Consider the following 22,119-nt stretch of genomic DNA (forward strand, 5'->3'; position numbering starts at 1 on the left):
AACTCGAGCTTTGCATCAGTTCAAAATGACGGCCCTGCCCTCGGCTCATCCCCGAAGTAGACAGGACATTGCTGTTTGCTGAAGTGGTTTTCCCTCTCCCGATTCAAAGCTCCGTGAGGACTACGCTGCCGTAAGAAGCTTGATTGCCAGTGCAGCAGGAACGAAGCCTGCCCTGCACGCACCCCCCAGTTACAGCCCTGCTGACAGCTGCGCAAGGGTACAAACCAGAGGCTCTCCCAGAGGGCTTTGCTAAATGGCAGAAAAATCCAGCTACAAAAGGGCCATTTTTGCTCCCTGCTTTACGTCCCAAGCATCTGCATTCCTCTCTTCGTTTTCAGAAATTATGTATTAAAAATTAACACCAACTGGGCAGCTTCTACCTGCCTGCTCGACGAGCCACAGTGGCAAGTCTCACCCAGCAATAACAGCAAGCAACAGAGAATTCGGTCAAGGGCCTTTACGCCTGCCCTGGTATCAAGCGGTGCCTCTTAAACTGTGACAGCTTAGATTTAATTTAGACCTTTCCCTTCTCCAGCAGAGGCTGCCCACAGTAACCTGCAGCCGGCCGGACAGCCGCAGGGCGGGAGGAGACACGCGTGGGAGAGACCTGCTGCTCAGGGGCCAAGGGGCCGCGCTCGGGGAGCGGGACCAGGCTGTCCGAGGGCTCCTCGCTTGTCCCGGCTTGGACAGGGCTGGTGGGGAGAAACAGAAAAGCATTGCATCCACCTTCGGCCAGAAACTCTGCACAGAAACAGGCGAAGCATCTCCCCGGTACCTGCTGCCTTTCCCGCCTGCTGCGAGCTGCTATCCAGATGACGAGCAAGGATGAGAAAGCGGTGCCGGGGCGGGCAGGCTGCCCAACGCCTGAGCAAAGCTCCGGAGGTGGCATCTGGATCGCAGCCGTCCCTGCTCTCCCGCTGCCAACCTCATCTTCCTTGAGCAAGGTTAAGTGGTTTCAGCGGTTCCATCTCCCTCTGCCCTGATCGCCTTCGCTGGCACCTTTCTGCTGGTTTCGCACCACACCAGGGACGGTTTCCAGCTCTGCCACCCGAGGCACCCGCAGCGCCCCGCAGCACCCACCCAGCCGCTCCCAGGGCTGCTGCAGCAGCAAGGGGCCACTCGCAGCTGTGGGGCCAGCAGCCCCCTCGCCCGCTGCTGTCACCCTCTCTGGGTGCCCGCAGCCACCCAGCCCCGCCACCAGCCCAGCCAGGGACAGGAGCCTGGGGGCTCTGCTCAGACAGCAGCTCCTTCTCTGGTTACGTTGCACCTAAAGCAGCCTTGCTTACAATGAGTAAGATTTCACCTCTGCATGCGCAAATATCTAAATACATATCTAAACATCTATATCTTTGGATATACAACATATACCTCTTGTAGCCTGAATCAGGTCTGCGGGGTGCTAGACCCGTCAGTGGGTCTTGCTGCCATTTTCTTTACGTGTTTTAGATGACAGAGAATAGAGGAGAGAAAGCGTGAGCGTCAAAGCTAAATCCACGTGGCCAGAAGGAATCTCACAGCGTGACATTACTCAGCAGCAAAGGTCGTTGTAAAACCTCCAGCACTGCTGGCTGCACGATGGAGGGAGCCCGACACGGGCCTCGCCGCCCGGCAGGCACGGGGCAGGCAGCGCCGGGGCAGGGGCTCTGCCGCGTTACCCACGCCCTGAGCGTTGGCACTGGGCAGAGGGACCTGGGCATGTGCTTGCAAGCTTCTTAGCTTGCCTGGATGGCCAAAGTCTACTCTAAGGGAAGGGCAGAAAGTAGATCACTGTCTACCACCCCTACCTCCTTTCCCCGTGCCTTCTCCAGTTCTCCTCGCCCTCTTACAGCAGGCACCCGCTGCAGAGGAGCAGCAGCAGAGGCAACGAGCGAAACTACCCAGAAAAACACAGAGGCGTGAAGGCGAGCGGTGCAAAGCCATCGCTTCCCTCCCATGCAACTCCAGCCCTTTGAGCGACCTGCTCCGGAGAAGCGTGCTGGGACAAACGCTGGGACGAAGGCACACGGAGTGCGCACACACGCACGCGCAGACCTTGCCGCTGCTCCCCTGCACGGATCCTGACCGTGCCCCTTTGGCACAGGCCCGAAGCGTCCAGAGATGGAGACAGGGATGCTTTTATCCCAGTCAAGCCCCGTGCCAGGAGCAGAGCGATGGAGCCTTGTCCTTGACCGCCTCTGCCTCACTCCCTGCAAGCAACGCTCCCAGCAGGCAGCAGCTGCTGCCCACGCCTCCGCTGGAAGATCCTGCTTGCTCCAGGCACAGCAAAGCCCCCGGGGCCTTGGGTCCTGCAGCCCGACCCCAGTGCCGCCCTGTCACCCTCCCCTCGGGTTTGCCGCACCACCGGAAAAGGGCCATCGGTGCCGCAGCTGCTCCCACAGAGGCTGTGCAGGACGGAGCTGCAAACACCCGGCTGCCACGGTTCAGGCAGAGGGTACGGCCGTCACCCGGGCCCAGGAACAAACCCTGCCGACTGCTTTGGGGTCAGGGTGGCCAGAGAGGACCCCAGCAGCCTCTGCTGACCTTCAGGTTCATAAAGATGTGTTACGGACTAACAGTCTGCAGGACCCAGAGTATTCGTGGATGCATTAGTCTCTCTTGGGTTGGCATCTCTATTGCATCTCCTTTTCCCCTCCACTAACTAATTGTTAAGGTTCAACAGCCACCAATACGCCACAATTAGCAGCAGCCCCTATGGGGAAGAAAGCCTTCAGTGAGGAAGGCGAAAGTCGTACACAAAGTGCCCGGAGCGGGGGTTAAAAAACCCCACGTAGTATCTCGACTAATCATCTGGTGGGAAGTGGAAATACAACGGGGCTTATCAAACTGTGCACAAGCCCAAGTCTGAAAGCAGCCTTTTTTGGGGCTGCTCCCGCAGCGGCCACACCGGCAGCACAGGGGAGCAGGACCCAGGCTGCTGCGGGACCGACCTGGGCGGGCTGGAAGACACCTACCAGGGCAGCTCCGCCTGTGGGAAACAGCCCAAAGCTTCATTATCAGCTCGCTACAATTAACACTCTGCCAGGCATCCTCTCTGGAGGTGGAGGAGCGCTGCCGAGTAGGCTTCAGCACGCTGGAGGCACCACGCTGGGCACGGGGCTGGGGGCTGCAAGCACACGCGCCCCGAGAAATCCGACATCAGGGGCTCAGGGTCAAAACAGGGGTTTGCGCAGTCAGGTCCCTCGATCAGCCACAAGCTGGGCGTTGGGATAAAGTCACCGCTTTGCTAGAGCCAGAGCGGTGACCAGGTTCAAGGGCAGTTCTGGGGACGTGGGGGGTGTCAGGCACCGTCCCACCCCGTCCCCCTGCCCGGGGTCCCCGGCAGCTCGCGGTGGAGCTGCCCAGCAGTTCTTTGGGACCAAAGCCCAGCCAGATTTCTCAGATCCAACCCAGAAATGCCCCAAACCCAGCACGCTCATACAGGAGGAGAAACCAGACAAAAAGGGAAGCCAGCAAGCCTGCCCTCTGGTTTGGCTGGGAAAAAGAAACGCAGTTTTGGCGAAGGATCCCAGACCACCGTGACCCACGCTCAGCCCTTCCCCTCCACGGCCCCCCACGGCCCCTCCTCGCAGCGTCTGCCCGAGGAGCACAGGCAGCCCCTGCCCACGGCTCCCGGCCCAACGCCGCACCTGAACGGAGCCGACCCCCAGCTCTGCCCCGTTCAGAGCCGTCACGGCCCTTCCCTGCCAGCCTCGCCCCTGTCCCCAAAAGCTCCCGTTTGTCACAATCACGGCACGCAGCCCCGTTTCGGGCAGGGCGACTTGACAACACGCGTTTAGCCTCCACCTTCAGCTGCCTGTTACACTGCCTGCTCCCACTGGTTCTATTTTTAAGGGTGAGAGTTGTGGTGCACTGTCGTTTCCCCAATTCGATCTCTTTTCTCCTAGCAGTTCCCCAAATTAGCTAGTTTCCACGGTAAAACACAAAAACTGCCAGACAGACCTGAAAGGCGCTGGCAGAACCGTGCCGAGGAGCCTAAGCCAGCTCCGCTCCGCTGCTCCAGCTCTCCCACTCGCCCCCGAACGCCCGGGGATTCACCGGGAAATTAAGTCCTTGTGAAAATAAGGATGGGGACTTAGCGGGCATTTGGGTGGTTTTCTGCTTTTTAAAGACCAGCAATATTGTTTTCCAAAAGTCACACCTAAACTGGTATTTCCCAGTAACTTTGCTGTCCTTGACGATGCTGCCCGGCCAGTTCTGTGTTTTCTGAGGAAGTCGGAGCAAACGCAGCAACACCGACCATGCAGATCGCAAGCAAGCATGGAACGTGCCTGCGGGTTTTCTTTTTTTCCTTGAGAAGAACAAACATATAGATTGGTTTAATTAAACCTGCAAGGCGATACCAAGCAGACCGTGCCTGCTTTTAGCAAGAAGCCCCTGGGGCGAGGAGCAGGGATGCTGCAGGTGAGCGGCCGAGAGCCCCGACCCCGGGTAACGCTGAACAACCGCGGGGCAACACGGGACCGACACGGAAATAGCAACGTGGGGCAGGGATGCCTTTGAAAAAAGTAATGAGCTGAGGAGGAAGGAGGACCGGCACAGTCCCCGGGACTGACTCTGGTCTAGCAACACGGTAGGCATCTGTTAAACGACAGCCAGTTCTTTCAGGTATTTCACTTGTGACAAAAGGAATCGATCAAGATGTTGAACCAAGCCCTGTCTTCTTCAGCTCAGGGCACGCTGGCCAAAGCCTTAAAGCAGCTTTTTAGCACTTAGTGCTTCATGCATGTTAATTGACCCCAGACCTAAAGCCTCGGTTCAGGTGGCAGACCCTGGAAACGTCATTGGGGAAACTGAGGCTGCGGCACAAGGGACAAAAGGGAGACGGGGCAAGGCTGCAGACTCAGCCCCAAGCTGAAACGTCTCTGCATTGCCATACATTCTCCCTGCTCTGCTGAGAGCAAGTTACTGGATGATTTGAAAAGTGTTTTAAGTGTCTTGAAAATATACGAGAGCCCAGACAACTACGAATGACAATGAATTAGAGAGGCACAGAAGTGTCATCAGCCAAGAAAGCTGGAGGAACTTCATCTCCAAACTGCTGTGGAAGAGAGCGATCCACAAGCCACCGCGCTGCGCCTTCGCTCGAGGCTCCGGAGCAGGTACTTACATCCGAGGCAGGGCCTTTATCAGCACCGGGGCAGGAGAAGGTAACGAATTCATGGCACCGCTTGTGCACGACGAAGCAGCAAACTGCAAAGAGAAGACAGCACAGTGTCAGAGCTTAAAAAATAAAAAGCTATTATGTCTGATTTATGAGAAGAGACATCCAGGACTCTAAGCAGGTTTCTTTAGGCAAACTTGTGGCAGATTTTTAAGCCTTATTGAATGTCATCAACTGGACCAGGCATTTCAGTAAAACTAAGCAGAAACAAAGTGTTGAACGAACGTCAAAGGAGGGCTGGGAACCCTTATGTTCGCTTCGAACACTGTCACTCACTGCACACACTCTGAGGTCACCGCCGTGTATAAAAAGAGGGAGAATCTGGCATTTGCGAGTATTTGAGCTGAAAAGTGCATGTGTCCAAAAATAGAAGATTGTACCGATGGGAACAGGTGGGCAATTTTCCTCCCACAGCTCTGCTTTTCTTCAGCAACTCCACAGCCTCCATTTGCCAGACCAGAAGACACGTACGTCTTCCTCCCCTCACGCACGCATGTCGATGACAAAGTCACCCTTCTGGGAACAGCGCAGGAAAACTAATCCCGACACGCTATTACCCAGACTTTCAAGCATGAGCATCCAGAGCTAAATCCACATCCCTTAAACCACCAAACCCTTATAGCACACGCTAATCTGAAGCTGCCGGCAGTATTCTTGCAGTCTGTGCAGTCAAAGCGCTGTACTTAAAGGCTAATTTTTTTCCCTGAACGCCAAATAAGCACCTTACTTTCAGCGATAGACCTTAAAAAGGCCACTCGGCACTGTAGACAACTTCAACGGACAGCCCAGGTCCTTCTCTGAGGGTCTCAGCCCACCTCACCCTGCAGCTGGAGGTGGCACTACTGCTTTGGGAAGCCGGGTTGTTGCCCCAGGGCCGGGGAACGGAGGCACCACCTCGCACCCCACGTCACCTCCTCCTGGGTGCCAGCCCCCCAGGTCCAACCGTGCTCTGCACCGCATCCGCACCGCGCCCCATCACCGCACCCGCACCGCGCCCCATCCCAAGGGATGGGACCTCGGCTCCGAGGCAACACCGTGCGTGACGGGAGCCCGCGCAGGAACGGAGCAAAGGGAACAAGCGCTGATTTTGTGAACAAAGCAACGCTGTGCAAAGGCTGCCTTCGTCGGGGGAAACCCGGGCACCAAACTCAGCTCTGTCTCAGGGGTCTCTTATTTGCCAGATCCTTTTCCCCGAGAGCCGTCGTTACACTAAATGGAAGAGCAACTGGAAGATGAGATGCAGTCTACCAGGGTTCAGAGAAATTGAGCACGTAAAACAAATTGAGCAGTGCAAAAATGAAGCAGGTTTCAGTTGCATCAACATCGGACTTTTCCTAAGGAACAAGGAAAAGGCAAGTGACGTTTGCCATTAAACTCACAATCCCCTTATTGTGCCCTGCCACATGAGCTTTAAACTCGTTTTCCTTTTCACATTTTTCATTATGAAACAAACCCAGAAGGTTTGAGAGGCACAACTGCTGCCAAGAACCCTCTCCTCCTAGGACCTCTCACTTGCTTTTCTGAGTCTAACAAGAAAACATTGTTCACCGTTTCTGTCATTTGTATACAGAGACAGAAGCATCTGGGAAGCAGGACAAAATCAGAACTCTATTAGCAAAGATTTGTCCTGAAGTGTGTCTATAAACTCAATAAGGCTCCGCGACACGCCGGAGCACAGGCGCTGTCGGGAGGTTGCACGCTGATGCCAACATCTCGGCTGCCGTGGGGGGTTCCCAGCGGAGCTGGAATAATTTCAGCTCAACAGAAGAAACAAGATCGTTACTAGGCTGAACTTCCTAATGCCGTTCCTCCGTGCCATATAAAAAGGCTGTTCAATGCAAACCTGAGTCTGAAGAGCAGGTAAAGGAAAGCAGGTCCTTTGGTGCTTCCCCAGCTCCTAAGAAGCTTCTGCGCTTTGGGGACAGCAATACTTGTTCCTGCTTGAGGAAAATAACCTTCCTGCCTTTGGGGCGACAGAAGCTGGAGAAGGGAAGACGCAGGACCTGTCCATATCGGTGCTCCCACCAGTCATGGCTCGCGCCCAGGTGACACCCGGTTGCAGGAGACCGCCTGGTTCTGCTTTGCACGCCGTGACCCAGGTGCTGGCAGAAGCTGCCCTCCCACCCCTCGCCTGGCACCGAGCATCCCGCCGGCCCTGCCCGTGCTGGAACCTTCCTCCGGCTGGACGCGTCCAGGGAGGCCACCGCAGGCGGGCCAGGCTCTGCTCCCCAGGGCTTTGGAGAACGAAGCCATTGCCAATCTCTTCCGAAAGGCACGACAGCCGACCGACCCGCCTGGCGTTACTACGGATTTCCTTGCCGCGCTCCTCCCGTCTCCTAACCGCTCCTTCCTTCTCTCAACAGACCCGCGCCACGCGGCGTGCTGTCTGTTCGCCCAGCTGATCCCCACGGCAGCTCCGTGCAAAGCCCTTCAGAACACAGGGCAGCCCTGCCAGCACCCACACGACGCCAGCCCTGCCGGCAGCGCTCGTCCGGCTGAGCGCACCCCGCCTAAGCAGCGCTGGGTGCAATGACAAATTTCCTGCAATTCAGGAGCAGGCAGAGGAAAGCAGCCTCCCCAGACGCTGCCACCAGCTCCGCACGGCTAAACCACTCGAGTTATGATGGGGATTAGAAAAGGTTCATTTCTGTCCCTTGTAATAGCGGCTTCACCACCTTTGCTATTTCTGTCTGTGCTCACTGCTTCGCTTTCCGCACGCGCCTCCCCTGAACGCGGCAAGGGCTGGCTGTCAGTTTGGCTTTACTTTAGGGAAAGTCAGAAATCTGACTTTTCTGACTTTCTGACCTTCCTGCTTTTGCTCTCGCAGAAAGCCGTGGTGCTTTGCTTTCAAAAGCAATGCTCCTGCATCCCCTCTGCGCCAGGCAGACAGGAGCGGGGCCCTGCTCCGCCAGCGCGTTAACAGGGATGTTAACAGCGCGTTCCCCAGAGTCTGCGTTGCACAGGCAGGAGACGCAGCACGTCAGAGCTGTGGGTTTCAAATGCATTTAAAAAAAAAAAAAAAAAACCCACAACCAAAAAAACCCCCCAAAAACCCAACACAGCCTGAAGTTCTGCTGTGCACAAGAAGAATCTGCAGGCTTTCTATACTCTGCTCATTACGCATTCAATTCGACAGGCAGAGCTTAGGCGATGAGGGGAAACAAAGGGGGAATTTGAAGAAGCCACAGAGCCAAGCGATTGATCCTCACAGACGCGCGCGAGGATGACTGGAGCGAGCGAGGCGCACGTGTGTGCGCACAGCGAGCCTGGGCGAGCTGCTGGCTTTTACCTCTCCAAAGAGACTGTGAAAGCAGAACACGTTCGTTTTACATTTTCACTTGCATAAGCAGAAGAGGTGAAATGCCCATTTCTAGCGGCAAGAGAGACTAGAAAGCCAACGCCTGAGAAGCTCAAAACCATCCTAGATTTTCATTGCAGCCTCTTTCCCATATTCTTTTAAGGTTTCACTGAAGAGTTTAATTATTAAAGACGGCATGAAATATATACACACAGGTAGCACCTCCTGCCCTTCGGGCAGGGACCTAAAGAATACACTAGAAATGCAGCATTTTCTCTTTGGCGAAATAACTGCCGTGTGTTCAAAACATTCATATTACGGTTCAATTAAGCGAATGACATCCGAGTCACTGCAAGTCATCTTTGTGGCAACTGAATATTTAGCAAGAATAGCAGGTTCTCCAGCAACCAACATTAATACAGATTGTAAGGACAATCCGTTGGAAGATGGTGAAGCGTTAACGCTTCCCTGTGCATCCAAAGCAAACGAGAGGCTCTCTGCTGACTGCAGCGCCGTGGGCTTTGCATCCAACGCTTCGAAGGGAGCTCTGCGAGCCTTGGAAAGATCCATTCAAACATTTCACGCATGCTTAGGTGAATAGTCAATCCATGCAAAAAAAAGGGCCAATAGAATTAATCGTGTACAGGAGCTTAGGCCGGTAATCCTGCCTTAACTCCTAAACATGCATCCTACCCAACAGATGCGAGGAGATTTGACAGATCTTTCCTCCCGTGACTAATCCGGCGCGTTACGCTGGGAAGAGATTGCTCGCTTTCCACCCTGCCGAGCAGGAGCCGGGCGCTGGCTCTCCTGGCACCAGGACAGGCAGCCAGGCAGCTGCGGCAGGTCTGCCGGGACGAGCGCTGCCGTGCCACTCCTGCTTTCACCACGCTTCGGCATTTTAAGCCTGTATCTTTGTCAGTTCAGAACTACAGTACAAGCAGCAGCTTTCCCAGGTTGCTAATGAGACAGTCAATTTGTAAATCTTATTATATGGATAATAAAGTTATCAAATCCCACTGGTGAGCTACAAACATCCTGAGTCATTTATATAAAACCAAAAGGAAACATTAACCTTTACCATTTGTTATTGCATAATGCAAGAATGTTTACTGGCCCTAAATTCTTCTTTAGAGCTATCTGCATTGCAGGCATCTGGGGAGACATCTCTGTCTCGGCGAAGCAAAGGATACAAAACCCAGCAAAAGACAAGAGGCAGAGCCCTCGAGCTCAGTGACTCTCCGCAGGCTTACGAGACTTGCTGGAACACACATTTGTAAGAGCAGCCCCAGTACAGTTTCTCAGATCTGCGGAGACGCACACCGAAGCGTCAGGGCAAGATCACGCACCTCCATTCCTGTGATCCCCTGTGATCCTGATGCCGTTTGGGGAAGAAAGGTCTCCTAGAAAGTTGGTTTTCAGAGCTAAGAAACCACAATAGCAACAGGCTATTTTCAAACCCTAGGAACTAGCCTTATTTTGAAGGACGAAAAGAGAGAAAATGCTAACAGTGTTGCCTATATATATATATATATATATATATATATATATGCTTAAAGGCTTCTTGGCCTAAACCACTGCTCAAAAATCCTCGAGAAAAACCATAAAGCAGTTTCCCAAACTGATCACAGAACCTGCCAACCAGAAAAACCCCATCAAAATGCATTCCAAGAGTATCAACGCTGCAGAGCAGGCGTGCGGCTGCACCTCCAGCACGGGAAGGGACCTCCTGGGGCAGCGAGGGCTGCTAGGGCAGCCAGCAGCAGGCAGAACATCCATCAGCTCCAGGCTGCTGACAGCCAGCCAAACCAGGCTGCTGAACGCAGGGAGACAGGCCAGCAAATTAAAGCTTTCTTTAACAGCATGCGGTCGGGAGCAGTCGTACGTTTGCATGTTTTGGAACAATGCTGCAAATTACTGCGGCAGACAGAAGCCCCTGGTACGTCCTCGGCAATGGCAGGAGGGACAAATCCTTGACTGCACTGCATGGAAATATTGCTGCAAGAAGCTGGGTAGAAGTCCCCTCATTGCTGAGGACTTTTGTCATCGTGAACTCACGGCTGGTGACCAAGATGAGCTGCAAGCTGAACGCTGATCTTGGAGAGGACTTCCCTCCAGCACTGCCTGCCTCGCGGATGCCCTGGGCCCCTGCTGCAGGGCAAGGTCTCGCCCCCGGGCCTGGACCCCAGCAGTTGTCCTGTGAGTCAACAGGATAGAGCGAATAACAAAATCCTCAGTGAAAGTAAAAAATCAGAGAGGACAGACCTCGACATTAACCAAAGCGCAATTAGAAAAGAGCAGGTGCTTCCAGCAGGGTGAAGCAGCTCTGGGAGCAGCCAGGCAGGTTTAAGATACATCACCTCGACGTGTGGGAGAGCCGACGGGACAGCCAGCTCCCAACGCTGCGCTCGGAGAGCTGCGCAGGGCTCTGGCACCCCAAGTTATCAGCCGAGGACCGCTTAACGCACAGGGACCCGTCGCGAGCATCCGAGTTCGTACGGCACCGGGCAGAGCCGCTAGTAAGGAATTTCCTTGCAGCCTCCGCAGCTTGTCACTATGGTGCAGCCAGTCCTGCGGAAACGGAGAGCCCCCTCCGACACTCCCAGTAAAAGCAGCAAAAAACTCTTTGTCAGAGGGGACGGGGAGAGACGCTGCAGCACGACAGGGCCAGCATTTACGCCCCTCAAGGCTTGCCAGGACAGGCTGGGCAGCTGGCAGCCCCGGGCAGGGGGAAGGCGCCCATCCACCCCGTGCTTTTGGGGGCTGCGGAAGGAGCACGGTCCCCCTGTTCCTGCCGACCCTGCGCAGGGAGCAGCCCCAGCCCGTGACGCTGAAGCCCACCCGTGCGAGGGGCTCCCGCGGCCGATAGCCCGGTGCTCTGCTCTTCTCCCACGCAGCAGGATGGGCAGGAGCAGGAGCAGTCCTGGCCACACTGACTTCCCCCGCTGACGAGCCACGCAGGTATCGCTGCCTTTGTCTCACCAGGTTTGTTTATCACGAAGACAGAGCTCGTTTGCTCTGCGTCGCCTGCACACGCACCTTCCCTCTCCTTCAGAGTATTTTCTTCTGTTTACCAAATGTAAACAAATGCAAAAGAGTTTCCCCACCATATGCACCACAGCTCACCTCGCATGCTCCGTCTCCATTCAGATGCTTTCCCAAAAGCAGACAGTTGGGCAGTTTGCCCAAAGAAACAACAATGCCGAAAGATTTGCTCTTAGAATACTAAATCCTTCCCAGTCCAGTGGCTTCTGCCCAGGAAAAGCCCTTTATCAAAGCTTCAAGCTCCTTCTTCTGGCATCAGAGGGCCTGGGGAGCCAGTGCAACGTGAGCCCCAGTGTTCCCAGGAATACGAAAGCCCAGAAAAGTCTCAGGGTTAGCGTTTTATTTGCAAACAACTCCAAATGCCTGACATGGCTGAGTCCGTCCTGGACAGCAGCACAGCAGCAGCAGACCCAAGCGCTGGAGCTGCATCTCTGCCCGTGCTGTTACTGCCAGGACACACCTATGTCCAACGCAGCAGCCAGTCCTGCTCAGAGCCGTCTTTTGGGGTATTTTGGGGCCCCATTTCTCCAGCATACTTTGACCTTGCTCTGGATCAGATTTTTTGGGATGCTAGAAGCACGCTCTAGAGGGGAAAACGGCCTTGGCCCGTACCCTGGCCATGCTGCATGGATCCACTCCAAGCTGGGTGACTGCAAAGGGTCACAGATGCTGGAGGGAAAGCAGAGGCGTTGGGCCACCCACACCTCCACACAGCCCAGAAAAGCCAGGAGAGCCCCAAAGCCGCCTCCAAGCCGCAGCAGCCCCGACACGAGCTCCTGGCCATCTACACGGGGCCCTGGCACCAGCCCAGAGCTGAGGGCTTAAAAATGCCAGGAGAGCACAAACCTGCAACGTACCTGGCAAGCAGAGCAAGGCTGGCTCGGGATGATAAATCATTTCCTGACCCCTGCACGCTATCGGCTTGGAGCCTGCCACATGAGATCTGATTAGCCTCATCTCCCACATGAAACGTCGTTAGCTGGCAGGAAGGTATCCAGCCCTCCTCAAAAACCCAGACGCTGTGACAAATGACTTCCTGCAGGAATGAACCCTGCCTAGCAACTCCATGCTGCATAAAGCAGCGTTGCCTTTTATTTGATCTCCATTTGTTGCTCTAATTTCATTGCATGAACTCCTCGCCCTGATGTTCTGAAGAAGGGGCTAACCGATTTTCCCCGAGTCCTTCGTGAAATGAATAATTCAGGGAAGTCACCTCTAATGCTTCCCCTCGAGCACATCTCTTCCCAGCACACCCGCTCCCGCTGCAGGGAAGCCCTTTGTCCACCTCCGCTGGGCCAGGGACGGGCCTGGAGGCACCGGGGACAGCCTCGGACACGGTACGTCAAATAGGGCAGACAGATGGAGAGTTAACGGAGCCAGAAGGATCAAGCAAGATTCATCTAAAAATCAAACCCAGGGAGGAGTTAAAACCTCCCCGGAGAGCTGACGGAGCCGTGCTTTAGCAGATGGTCCTAATATCACGAAGCTCGAAGATTATTTCGAGCGTATCTCGGTGCGTAGCTGCTCCCTTACAACCTGTGGAAATTCTTATTTGGATAACATTTCCACTTCCTAAACAACACGAGATTCAGGAAACAGCTTGGAATTCGGATTATCAAAACTGAAGAAAACAAAATAACCAGAAAAAAAAAAATATATTTTTACAGGCGCTCTGTGTTGATCCACCTATGCTGGGCAAACCCACGGGGTCAGATGCATTAGCCCGGCTTTGCCCCAGTGATGTACTGAAATGCACCACAGCCAGCAGTTGCCCACAATTTTCCATTGCCACGTTAAAAAAAATAAGAGCTGCTACATCAAACAAAGTCAGTGAAGCATGGTAATCATAAAATAAGGGGAAAGAAGATTTCCAGGAGGGGAAGTCCTGAATTTCTGACAGCACTTTACAGCTTTTAATCACTTACAGTACATAGAGAGAAGCTGAGCTAAAATTTGTGCTATTTGGATTTAATCCCCAGCTTTGGTTAAAAGCTTTCTGGAGTTCTCACAACCCCACAAATACCTTCAGCTCCCCATCAGACTTCAGCGGTTTTCCCCTTGTCAGCTCCAGAGAGATGCAGTAGAAACGACCGTGCCCCGTGATTTTTGGGCTGCAGCTCTCCTCTACAGAAACCTGTCGGGAAACAGCTCCGGGGACCGGGACGACGAGGGGTTACGGCGAGCCCAGGCTGACGCGCTGGCTGCGCGCGTTACTTTGCTCGCTGGACCCGAGGACGGCCGTGCCCGCCTCTGCCATGGGTCAGCAACCCCAAGGAACGACGAGCAACTTTTAGCCCTTGGAAGCCACCGGGCTTTTGCCGTTTGCGCCGTTGGGCACGCAGCCCCGGCAAGGCGACCTGCACAGCAGCATCCCGGCGTGGGGAGGAGCAGGAAGGTCAGCAGAGGGGTCGGGGCAGAGGGGGAGACGCTGCCGATTCAAGCAAGAGATAAAGAGGGGTGCAGGAGGCAAGGAGTGCAAGAAGGCATTTCTGTACGGTTTGGGTTTCTTACAGAAAGAGAGAGCTGTTTTTCTTAAGGAAGAGGGGGAGGAAGAAAAGAGTGAGCGAGACAGCAGGCTTCTCTTCTGCGAGGTCTCACCAGCCTTATTTCTCTAGAAGACTCGGATTGCCTGAACAGCTACAAAGATTTTCAATCCAAGAAAGTGATTCTTATTCAGACCAGTAAATTCTGCGCTACTGGTACAAAGAAGCCTTCATTACAGATTTGAAGAGGCCCAGCCTTGCAAATTAGTGCTGAGAAAGCTGTCATTCAGTGCCAGGAAGATAAAACTGCATTTCCTGGTATTCCTGGTAAAAGCAGCAGGAAATTTTTTTTTTTTTTTTAAGATATGTAATCTTCCAGCCATTATAAAAACAATTGGCACTGCCCATTCCGCTCTCCGGCAGATCCCAAAGCAGGGACCACGTAAGACCCTACACCACGGGCAGGACTTTTGCCCATCGTTACTCAGCCCAGGCTGGCTTCTGGGAAGGGATGGAGCGTGGACACAAACACGTGCAGGATCAGGGCCTGCCACAGGCTCCACGAGCCGTCCCCGACCGAGCGGCCCCTTGGCCGATGCCGTCTCCCCTTTTTGCAGGGAGAGGGGGGTGCTCCTGCCCCTCCCGGCCCCCCAGGGCCCTTCCCCAGCGCCGTGGGAAGGGCTGAGCCTTCCAGGCGAGGAGCTCAGCGACGGAGATTACGTGCCCGAAGAGCAGGAATCCCCTCTTGTGTGCAAATCCTTGTAAGGGAAAGGGCAGACTGAAATACCCTCATTTATTTAGGCTCCTCGTCTGCCCGTACACCTGGCACCAGCTCCAGGCTTTCTGCTCACATCTCCCATTCACCCTACAGGGAGAGCTCCCGGCTCTCCAAGAGAACTGACCCCTCGCTCTTCTGCTTGCTTGCTGTTTGGGAGGGGAAGAGGGGCAACGCTAGCCCTCGGACAAGGCTGTGTCTGAAGAGATCCAGCACCAAGCAAGAAGAGCCCGTCTCTTGGAGCCATCTCCCAAAGCCCACAGTGCCGACCGGCCGGCAGCGCCTGCCGCTCTGTGCGCCCACGCCAGGGCTGGCAGCTATTTCCAGAGACACAAAGACGTTAATTTTACATTAGAGAGCCTCGCCCCGGCTCAGAGAACAGCTCAGAATTTAAATACTTCATCAGCATTTCTCCCGTACCAAGCTGTAACAGAGATTCACTTTCAGACTGAATAATTTAGCTCCGTGCACGCTCCTGGCTGGCGCAATGCACGAGGCAGCGGCCGTGGCTCTGCCGGCAGGAACCAGCAGTGCCAGCAGCAGCTCGGCGAGCCCCGCCGAGCCCCCCCAGCCCTGACTGCACGGCCAGAGCCCGAGGCGGCTCGGGGAGGAGGCACTTCTCAGCAGCAGCAGCATCGGGCAGCTGAGCTCAGCTCGCGCCGGGCTCTGGCACAGGCAGCAGGACTTGCCATCACCTCCAAGGCTGGGCTAGAGCCTGGGCTGTGCTAGCCTGGCTTTACCCAGTCTCGGATTCCTCCACGAATTACAAGTTTGAGGACTCCCCAGGAACGTTCCTGGGTTACTGATGCCCCAGGATGGGGAGGAAAATGCTTTCAGGCGCCGAGGGGTTTTGTGGGCAGGATCGGGGCTGCTCCTCGCGCTGCCTCAGGCTGGGTATTTTGGAAGGCTCCTGCAGACGCTGTCATCTCCTCCTCCCCTCTCTCCTCCTGCGGTTCATGGATGACTGAGCCTTTCAGCTTGTGCTGTCTGCACGCTCTGGTGCTCATCCGCATTTCCACAGCATCTCCCACCCATGGCTCAGCATGGCAGCACCCACCTAGTTTCCAAGACCAGGCTGGCTCCAATGCAGCTGCCGAGCCCTTCCCCACCTCCGGCAGACGAGACACTCTGCTGCCCATGCCCCTCGCCACACCACCGCCCACGCTGCCGCAACGCAGGCAGGACACTGCAGAGAGCTCTCGACACATCCAGGTAGCAGCGTAACTATCCCCCTCCCTCCCACGCACCCCACGCTCGCTGCGTGCTATCATTTATCGGTGTCCTTTCCTTGTAAGCAGTTATGACTTGTCTGCTCTTTGAGCTCCTCCAGTTTCTCGTGCTCAAGGACCAGAGGAACTCAGCATGTCCCAGCACAAGTTTTGTCCTGACCCTCGGTCCTCAGGAGGGAGAGGACGTGGTGGGCAAAGTGTGAGGTCAAAGCACGCTCAGCTGTCCCCGGCCCCCCCTCCACAGCTCTGACCCCCAGCAAGGTCCCTGGCTGGTCGCAGCAGTACCCGTTGCTCCCCCAGGGAGCCGCACGTGCACCCCTGGAGCAGCTGACTTTCCCTCATGCTCCAGTTCCACCCCCCGAAAGGCGCCTGCGGTTCCTACCCCCCCAACACACACCTGTGAAGCAGAAGCCTGTAGCTCCATTCAGTGCAAGCAATGCTTCTGGGCGCTCGCTTCCCCACCTAATTTAGGGACTTAAGAAAACACAAAGAATACAAAAATACAAAGAAAACACAGCCTTGCAAAACTGTAAAAGGAAGCCTTGCCGCTCCCTTTGCACCTGGAGGGCAGAGAGACCCTATAGGAGATGTAGGGTCAAACCTACATCTGCAGCAGAGCTGCCTCCTCCTCCTCCGGGGCTGCCCAGGAGCGCACGATCCCAGCCCAGCGACCGGGGAACATCACTGTCCAACGCCAAACCGCAGCGTTCAGGTGCCACAGCTGGGGGGTACAACCGGCATTTGCGGCTTCTCGGGGTAAGACCTTGTCAACAAAAATCAAGTGAATCCAGTGCCTGCAGCATCCAACGCGCAGAAGCAGCCCACAGCAGCTGCACTGAAGAGCAGGGGGAGGAAGGCTACTCTGCTGTTCGCTTCGAAAAGAGACATCTTCAATATTCCTTTTTTTTTTTTTTTTAAAGGGGTTAAATATTTTGAGCCCAGCCATGCACTTTTAGGAAGATTTGAGTACATATGAACAAAACATTCAAAAAAATGTCTGCAGCTTTTATATGAAATACCAGTAATGAATTGACAACATCCTCTGCATGACAATGAATGTATTGAAGCCAGGCGGGATGAGGAACATCAATCATCCACAGCAATATAATAGGTGTGGGTAGGGAAGGGGATGATGACAGCGTTAGAGCTCGGATCGGGGAACGATCTTCATTTCTCCCACTGCATGTGCCAGAGGAACACCTAAAGCCACATCCAGGCTGCACGGGACGGGGGGCTGCCCAGGCAGGGGGTGGTTCAGGCTGCACGGGACGGGGGGCTGCCCAGGGCTGCCCAGGGAAGGAGCCCGGGTAACGCAGCTGGCTCTGCTTCTGCGGCTCTTGCTGGCGCAGGCTTTGTTGGAGGGTGGGTCCCTCCATCCAGGACACGGCACAAGCCCAGCTCCTGCTTCCTCTCCAAATTGTTTGGGCCAAAAAAGCTGCTTGGGAGCAGTGAGCAGAGCATCCCAGCAGCCTCGTTCGTCCCTGGCATCCTAAAGAAACCCCAAGGGTTTCTTGCCCCCCCGCCCCGTGCCTGTCCCCCAACCGTGCAGGCAGGGATGGTCACGCCGGTACACACCCGCGTCGCACCACAAAGCACGCTATTAAGAGACCAACAAAAGCCCCTGGCAGAACGGCTCGCCTGCGGGAACCTTTTCGGAGAGGCTGTTTGCAGCGAGCGGAGCTGCACGCCCCAGCGCTTGAACGGGGGCGGCCACGCAGCGTGCGGACACCACGCTGCACCGCTCGCCCGCTCCCCAAACCCAGCTACCTCCCGGGACGCACCCAGGGCCAGCAGAGAGGTTCAAAGCGACGAGAACGAAGTCGCCAATGTGTTTCCCTGCACGAAGCGTGCAGAAATCGCAGACACCTTTCTTCTCTGCTCCTTCTCCCTGTGCCAGGTGCTGATGCAGAGACCCACGCACAGAACCAGGGGGAACCGCACCAGCCATGAAACTGCCCACACACCGGCCCTGACACATGCCCTGAATGAACGGCAGGGAAACGTGCCATTCTCTAGTCTTTAATTATAGCCAGGTGACACATTGCAGCAACACTAACAGGTAATTTTTCAAGTTGGAATTTGTTTCTTTCCATGTTAACATCCCCTCTAACCTGTTTCTTAAAAGCCCGAATTACTGGGCCTCATGATATTGCATGCAGAGAAGTCTGTCACTGCCTCAGGAGGCAAGAAGGACGGCATTGGGCTGGAGCGGGACAGCCCCAGCTCCCGGACCGTGGAGCCATCCTGCAACGGTCGAGGCAAGCGGGGACGCTGACGTTTCAGCCGCTCCCCCGGGGATCGCAGGCGTCGGAGGAAGAGCACCCAGGCGCTGGCTGAGGCTAGGCAGGCGAGAGGTTTCTTGAGACGCAGGACTGATGGACAAACTCAGTTTCTACCTTGGACAAACAGAAGAGGCAGCATTGAGGAAAGTGCTGCAGCCCCCTCTGAGCCTGGTCCCTTTGCAAGGGGATGGCTCTGGGTCCCTGGGGACATCCCTGGGGACATCCCGGTGCCTGCGGCCAGCTCCGCTCGCAAACACCCACACAACAGCTTCAGGACCTGTCCCAGCCCCCCGACAACACCTTCAGCATCTCCACCAGCGAGAGATGAAAAGTAAGTACTCTGTGATTAATCAAGGCCCCGAGGGACCAGATTAGACAGTCTTGGCAATTAGTTCTGGATTTCTTACGAAGGTGCTGGAAGACAGTGGAAAGCGGCGGCAGTCCCTGGAGGATGAACGCCGAGTCCTCCGAAAACCCTGCCTTGCCTGCACCACTTACACAACTCACCGCTCGCTCGCTCCTTCGGCTCGCTGTTGTGATGTGTTAAATTACAGATGGTCTCAATTAAAAGTGCATAGATGGAAAGGAGGCTTGGAAAAAAAAAAAACGCACATGACAAGAAAGAGAAGATCATTAAAAACTTGGCAGCCTACTTTAACTCTGGTGACCTGGTAATTTAATATTGTAATTGAAACTCCGGGTCAGCCTCTTGAGAGGAGGTAGAAATATGGAAAGGTATCCCTGCAGGATCAGTCCTGCCCAGAGAACAAGTCAAACATTAAGAAGAGGGCAGACCCAGGTGCAGATAACCCACCATCTTCCCAATTATTACACTTGCATCTCAGAGCCCTAGAAGATGGCTGCTAGCTTGCTTTAAAGGCGCATTTCTTTTTGTAACAGTGTATTAATCCTACTTGAGGAAGATAAAAACCCAGTCCCCAAAGTGCTAAATAATATAACGCAGTTAAAGCTGAATTTTGTCACTTATCTCCAAGACAGAGAGGGGAACTTCACTCCCATTTTATTCCTTGCACCACCACCCCCAATTTTAATATTCTGAACATTGTCTTATTTCCAAAACCAGAGACCAAGGTAATTATTAAGTAGCAAGGCTCAGATAACACTACCTTCACCTCCAAATAAGCCAGGAGGCTTCAGGGACACCAGGCTGGGGAAGGATGAGTTCGTGGTGCACGCATCCTCACCTGCTGTACCCCTGCCGCGCGGCCACGTCCCACCGCCGCCCCCGGTTTGTTGCATCTTGTCCCGATTCCAGCTCTGCCTGAAGCCTGGTGCCCGCCCCGCTCTCCCGGCGCCGGTGCTGTCCGGCGGGCACCGGCCCCTTGCACCGCTCCCTCTGCCCGCGGTAAGCACCGTCACAAGCTTTGCAGCATCAAGCGAAAAGCCTCTCCAACCTCTGCACCCGCTGCCGACTGCCCTCCGTTTCCACCATCGGTCTCTCTGCCCCAGGTCAATCTGATGGTTATTTTAAAACCCCTGCATTTGACCACAGCGCTGGTTTTTGTCTCTGTGCCCCACCAGCATTTCAAGACGCTCGCCCCAGCAGCAGCTTTGTCAGGCTTGTCTGACATAACCAGGGTAACCTCCAGTGATGCTTCCGCAGATGGGATTTAAAATTAACGACAGTTTCTCAAAAGATGTCTTTCAAACGCTACAGACCCAGGATTAGCCTGTTGGGAGTACCAGGGTGTCAGACTGCGTGGAGAGGATGAGGAGACTCCCACAGCTGCTGGAAGGAGACGTGGGCTGGTTTCTTTAAGTTCCCTTCGTGAACCTCAGCGGTATCTGCAGGGGCAGCCGCTACTCAAAGTCCCACGAAGGCAATGGGATCTGCACAGCATAGAACGTTACGGCTTTACCTGCCTAAAAGAGCTGGTGTCACATAAGCCTCGGTGGTGCACCAGAAGCCACGGGCGAGCAGCCATGCAGGTGGCTCCAGCCTGGGAACAGGGACACCTCGCCAAGGCAAGCGGATTAAGGAGCCCTGTCTGCAAATGGCAAGCATTAAACCCGTTTCCTGTATAAATCATGGACTTTGCATACGTTGAGAGCGTCTCAGGGGGGTGGGATCAGGTGCCAGCCCCATGCCTATGATGAAGACGTTTCAGTAGCTGACCTGCAACCATCCCCTCCCACTGGCATCCCCACCACATCAACTGCCCCGAGGCACCACGGTGTCTCGGGGTGCGGGTGTGCTCCAGACAGACCTCTGTCTTCCTCCTGAACCTGCAGCACATTGAAACCCATAGATGGAAGTCAAAGCAGAGCGAGAATTTCACTGTGCTCGTAAGCCTGTGGCCAAGAGGCTTCATAAGTCTGCTATCCAAATTAAGTTTCCATGGCACTGGAGAACCAGAGAGAGACTGAGCTGCTTTTTGTTCCTGGAGACTACAGCAAGAGGAATTTATGCTGAGCACACATTGCAAGATAAAGCACTCATTTCCTTTAGATAGTCTATTTAGGGTACAGAGCTCAGCCCATACCCGGGTGAGAAGTTTCTCAAGCACCCTTGGCCAGAAGCGTCATTTCTTGCGTGCTCCGGGAGCACTCGTGAGCACTCGTGTTACCTCCAGAAACTCGTAACCAGGTGAGTCAAGGGCTGGAGTTCAAAACCGGCCCTACAAATGTGAAGAATTTAAAGGTCTTTGACCAAGACAACATCAAGAGTAGACCATGAACACAGCGCTACCGCACAGCAAAGTTCGGGAGGCATTTATATACTGCTAAAAAAAGACGGCATGGTCTGTAATCTCGTTCCCCTCCATCCCCGTGTATTATAAATAAATAAATAAATAAATCATACTAATAAATCAAACTAATTCAAAATAAATAAATTTTGAATAAATAACCCCTTTAAATAAATCAAACTAATCCAAATTTGGGGAGATTTGTAAAGTAAAGCCATTCAGAACAGTAGAAGGGGGCAGGTGTTTATTTCTCACCTCATTTAAGGAGCTAGTTTTCTATGCACCAACCACACACACCACCTAGACCCCACACACGCCCACGGTTCGCAGCAGGGCTCCCCCCACCAGCCGGGACCACCTCCCTTCAGCGCGTGCCTCTCGCCCCGCCCCGCCCCGCCCGCGGCCCCAGTGCCGCGTTTCAGGAGAGACTTGCACTGGGTGGCATCTGCTTTACATCCGCACAGGGCTTAACGTCGCTCGGGCACAACGTACCGGGACCGCCGCCGCGCAGGCGAGCGCCCGTGCTGACTGCCTAACCCCACAGTTTTGGTAACTCTGCGGTGAGGCGCCGGGTGACCCCCGTGACTTGCGCTGAGCGCCGGAGTTGCTGCACAGTCCCTTTGCTTTTCAGGAAGTGCAGAAAAAAAAAAAATTAATCATGAATACAACAGCAAGTTTGTTTTTTTTTTTTTTTGGCCAATATGAAGAGTAATGACTTCCCTGCTGCTCCCGCTGGCTTATTTTGAACACGCTGCATCTTGGGAGTTTTTGTTCTCTGCATACAAAGTGATGTTTGAAGGGTTTCTGGAACACCAGAAATGGTAACAGATCGATTTAAGTACAACTGAAAGCAGCAGTTACCCAGGGTCCTTGTAAGGTGAAGCCTCCTACACAGGATTTATTAAATGTTGCAATTGTGTCGTGTAATTGTGCCACAGTCCTGGGTTTCCTACAGCAAAGCGCTGACCGTTTCTCTGCTCTGCTGCCTCACCACCAGCAAAGCGTTTCCCCAAACAACCGAGCGCTCGCCAGCACCAGCCCATCGCAGCGGGCAGGAACCCCAGGCACAAATTTCCCCTGACAGCACTTTAAACGCAGGCACGAGCGGCTCCTGACATCAACGTGCCTCCCATGCACG

At 54.5% G+C, this 22,119-nt stretch overlaps 1 protein-coding gene across 1 annotated transcript in view; it reads right to left on the reverse strand.

Annotated features, from left to right (window-relative positions):
- PRKCB (protein kinase C beta) overlaps window positions 1-22,119 on the reverse strand; it is a 128,936-nt gene that overhangs the window by 70,527 nt on the left and 36,290 nt on the right. Inside the window, exon 3 of the mRNA XM_075515013.1 lies at window positions 5,108-5,190. Within this exon, the coding sequence (XP_075371128.1) occupies window positions 5,108-5,190 (83 nt within the window). The remainder of the gene's footprint in view (window positions 1-5,107; window positions 5,191-22,119) is intronic.

The sequence above is a fragment of the Mycteria americana genome, chromosome 12 (assembly GCF_035582795.1).
Source record: "Mycteria americana isolate JAX WOST 10 ecotype Jacksonville Zoo and Gardens chromosome 12, USCA_MyAme_1.0, whole genome shotgun sequence".
In the NCBI taxonomy this organism is placed as follows: domain Eukaryota; kingdom Metazoa; phylum Chordata; class Aves; order Ciconiiformes; family Ciconiidae; genus Mycteria; species Mycteria americana.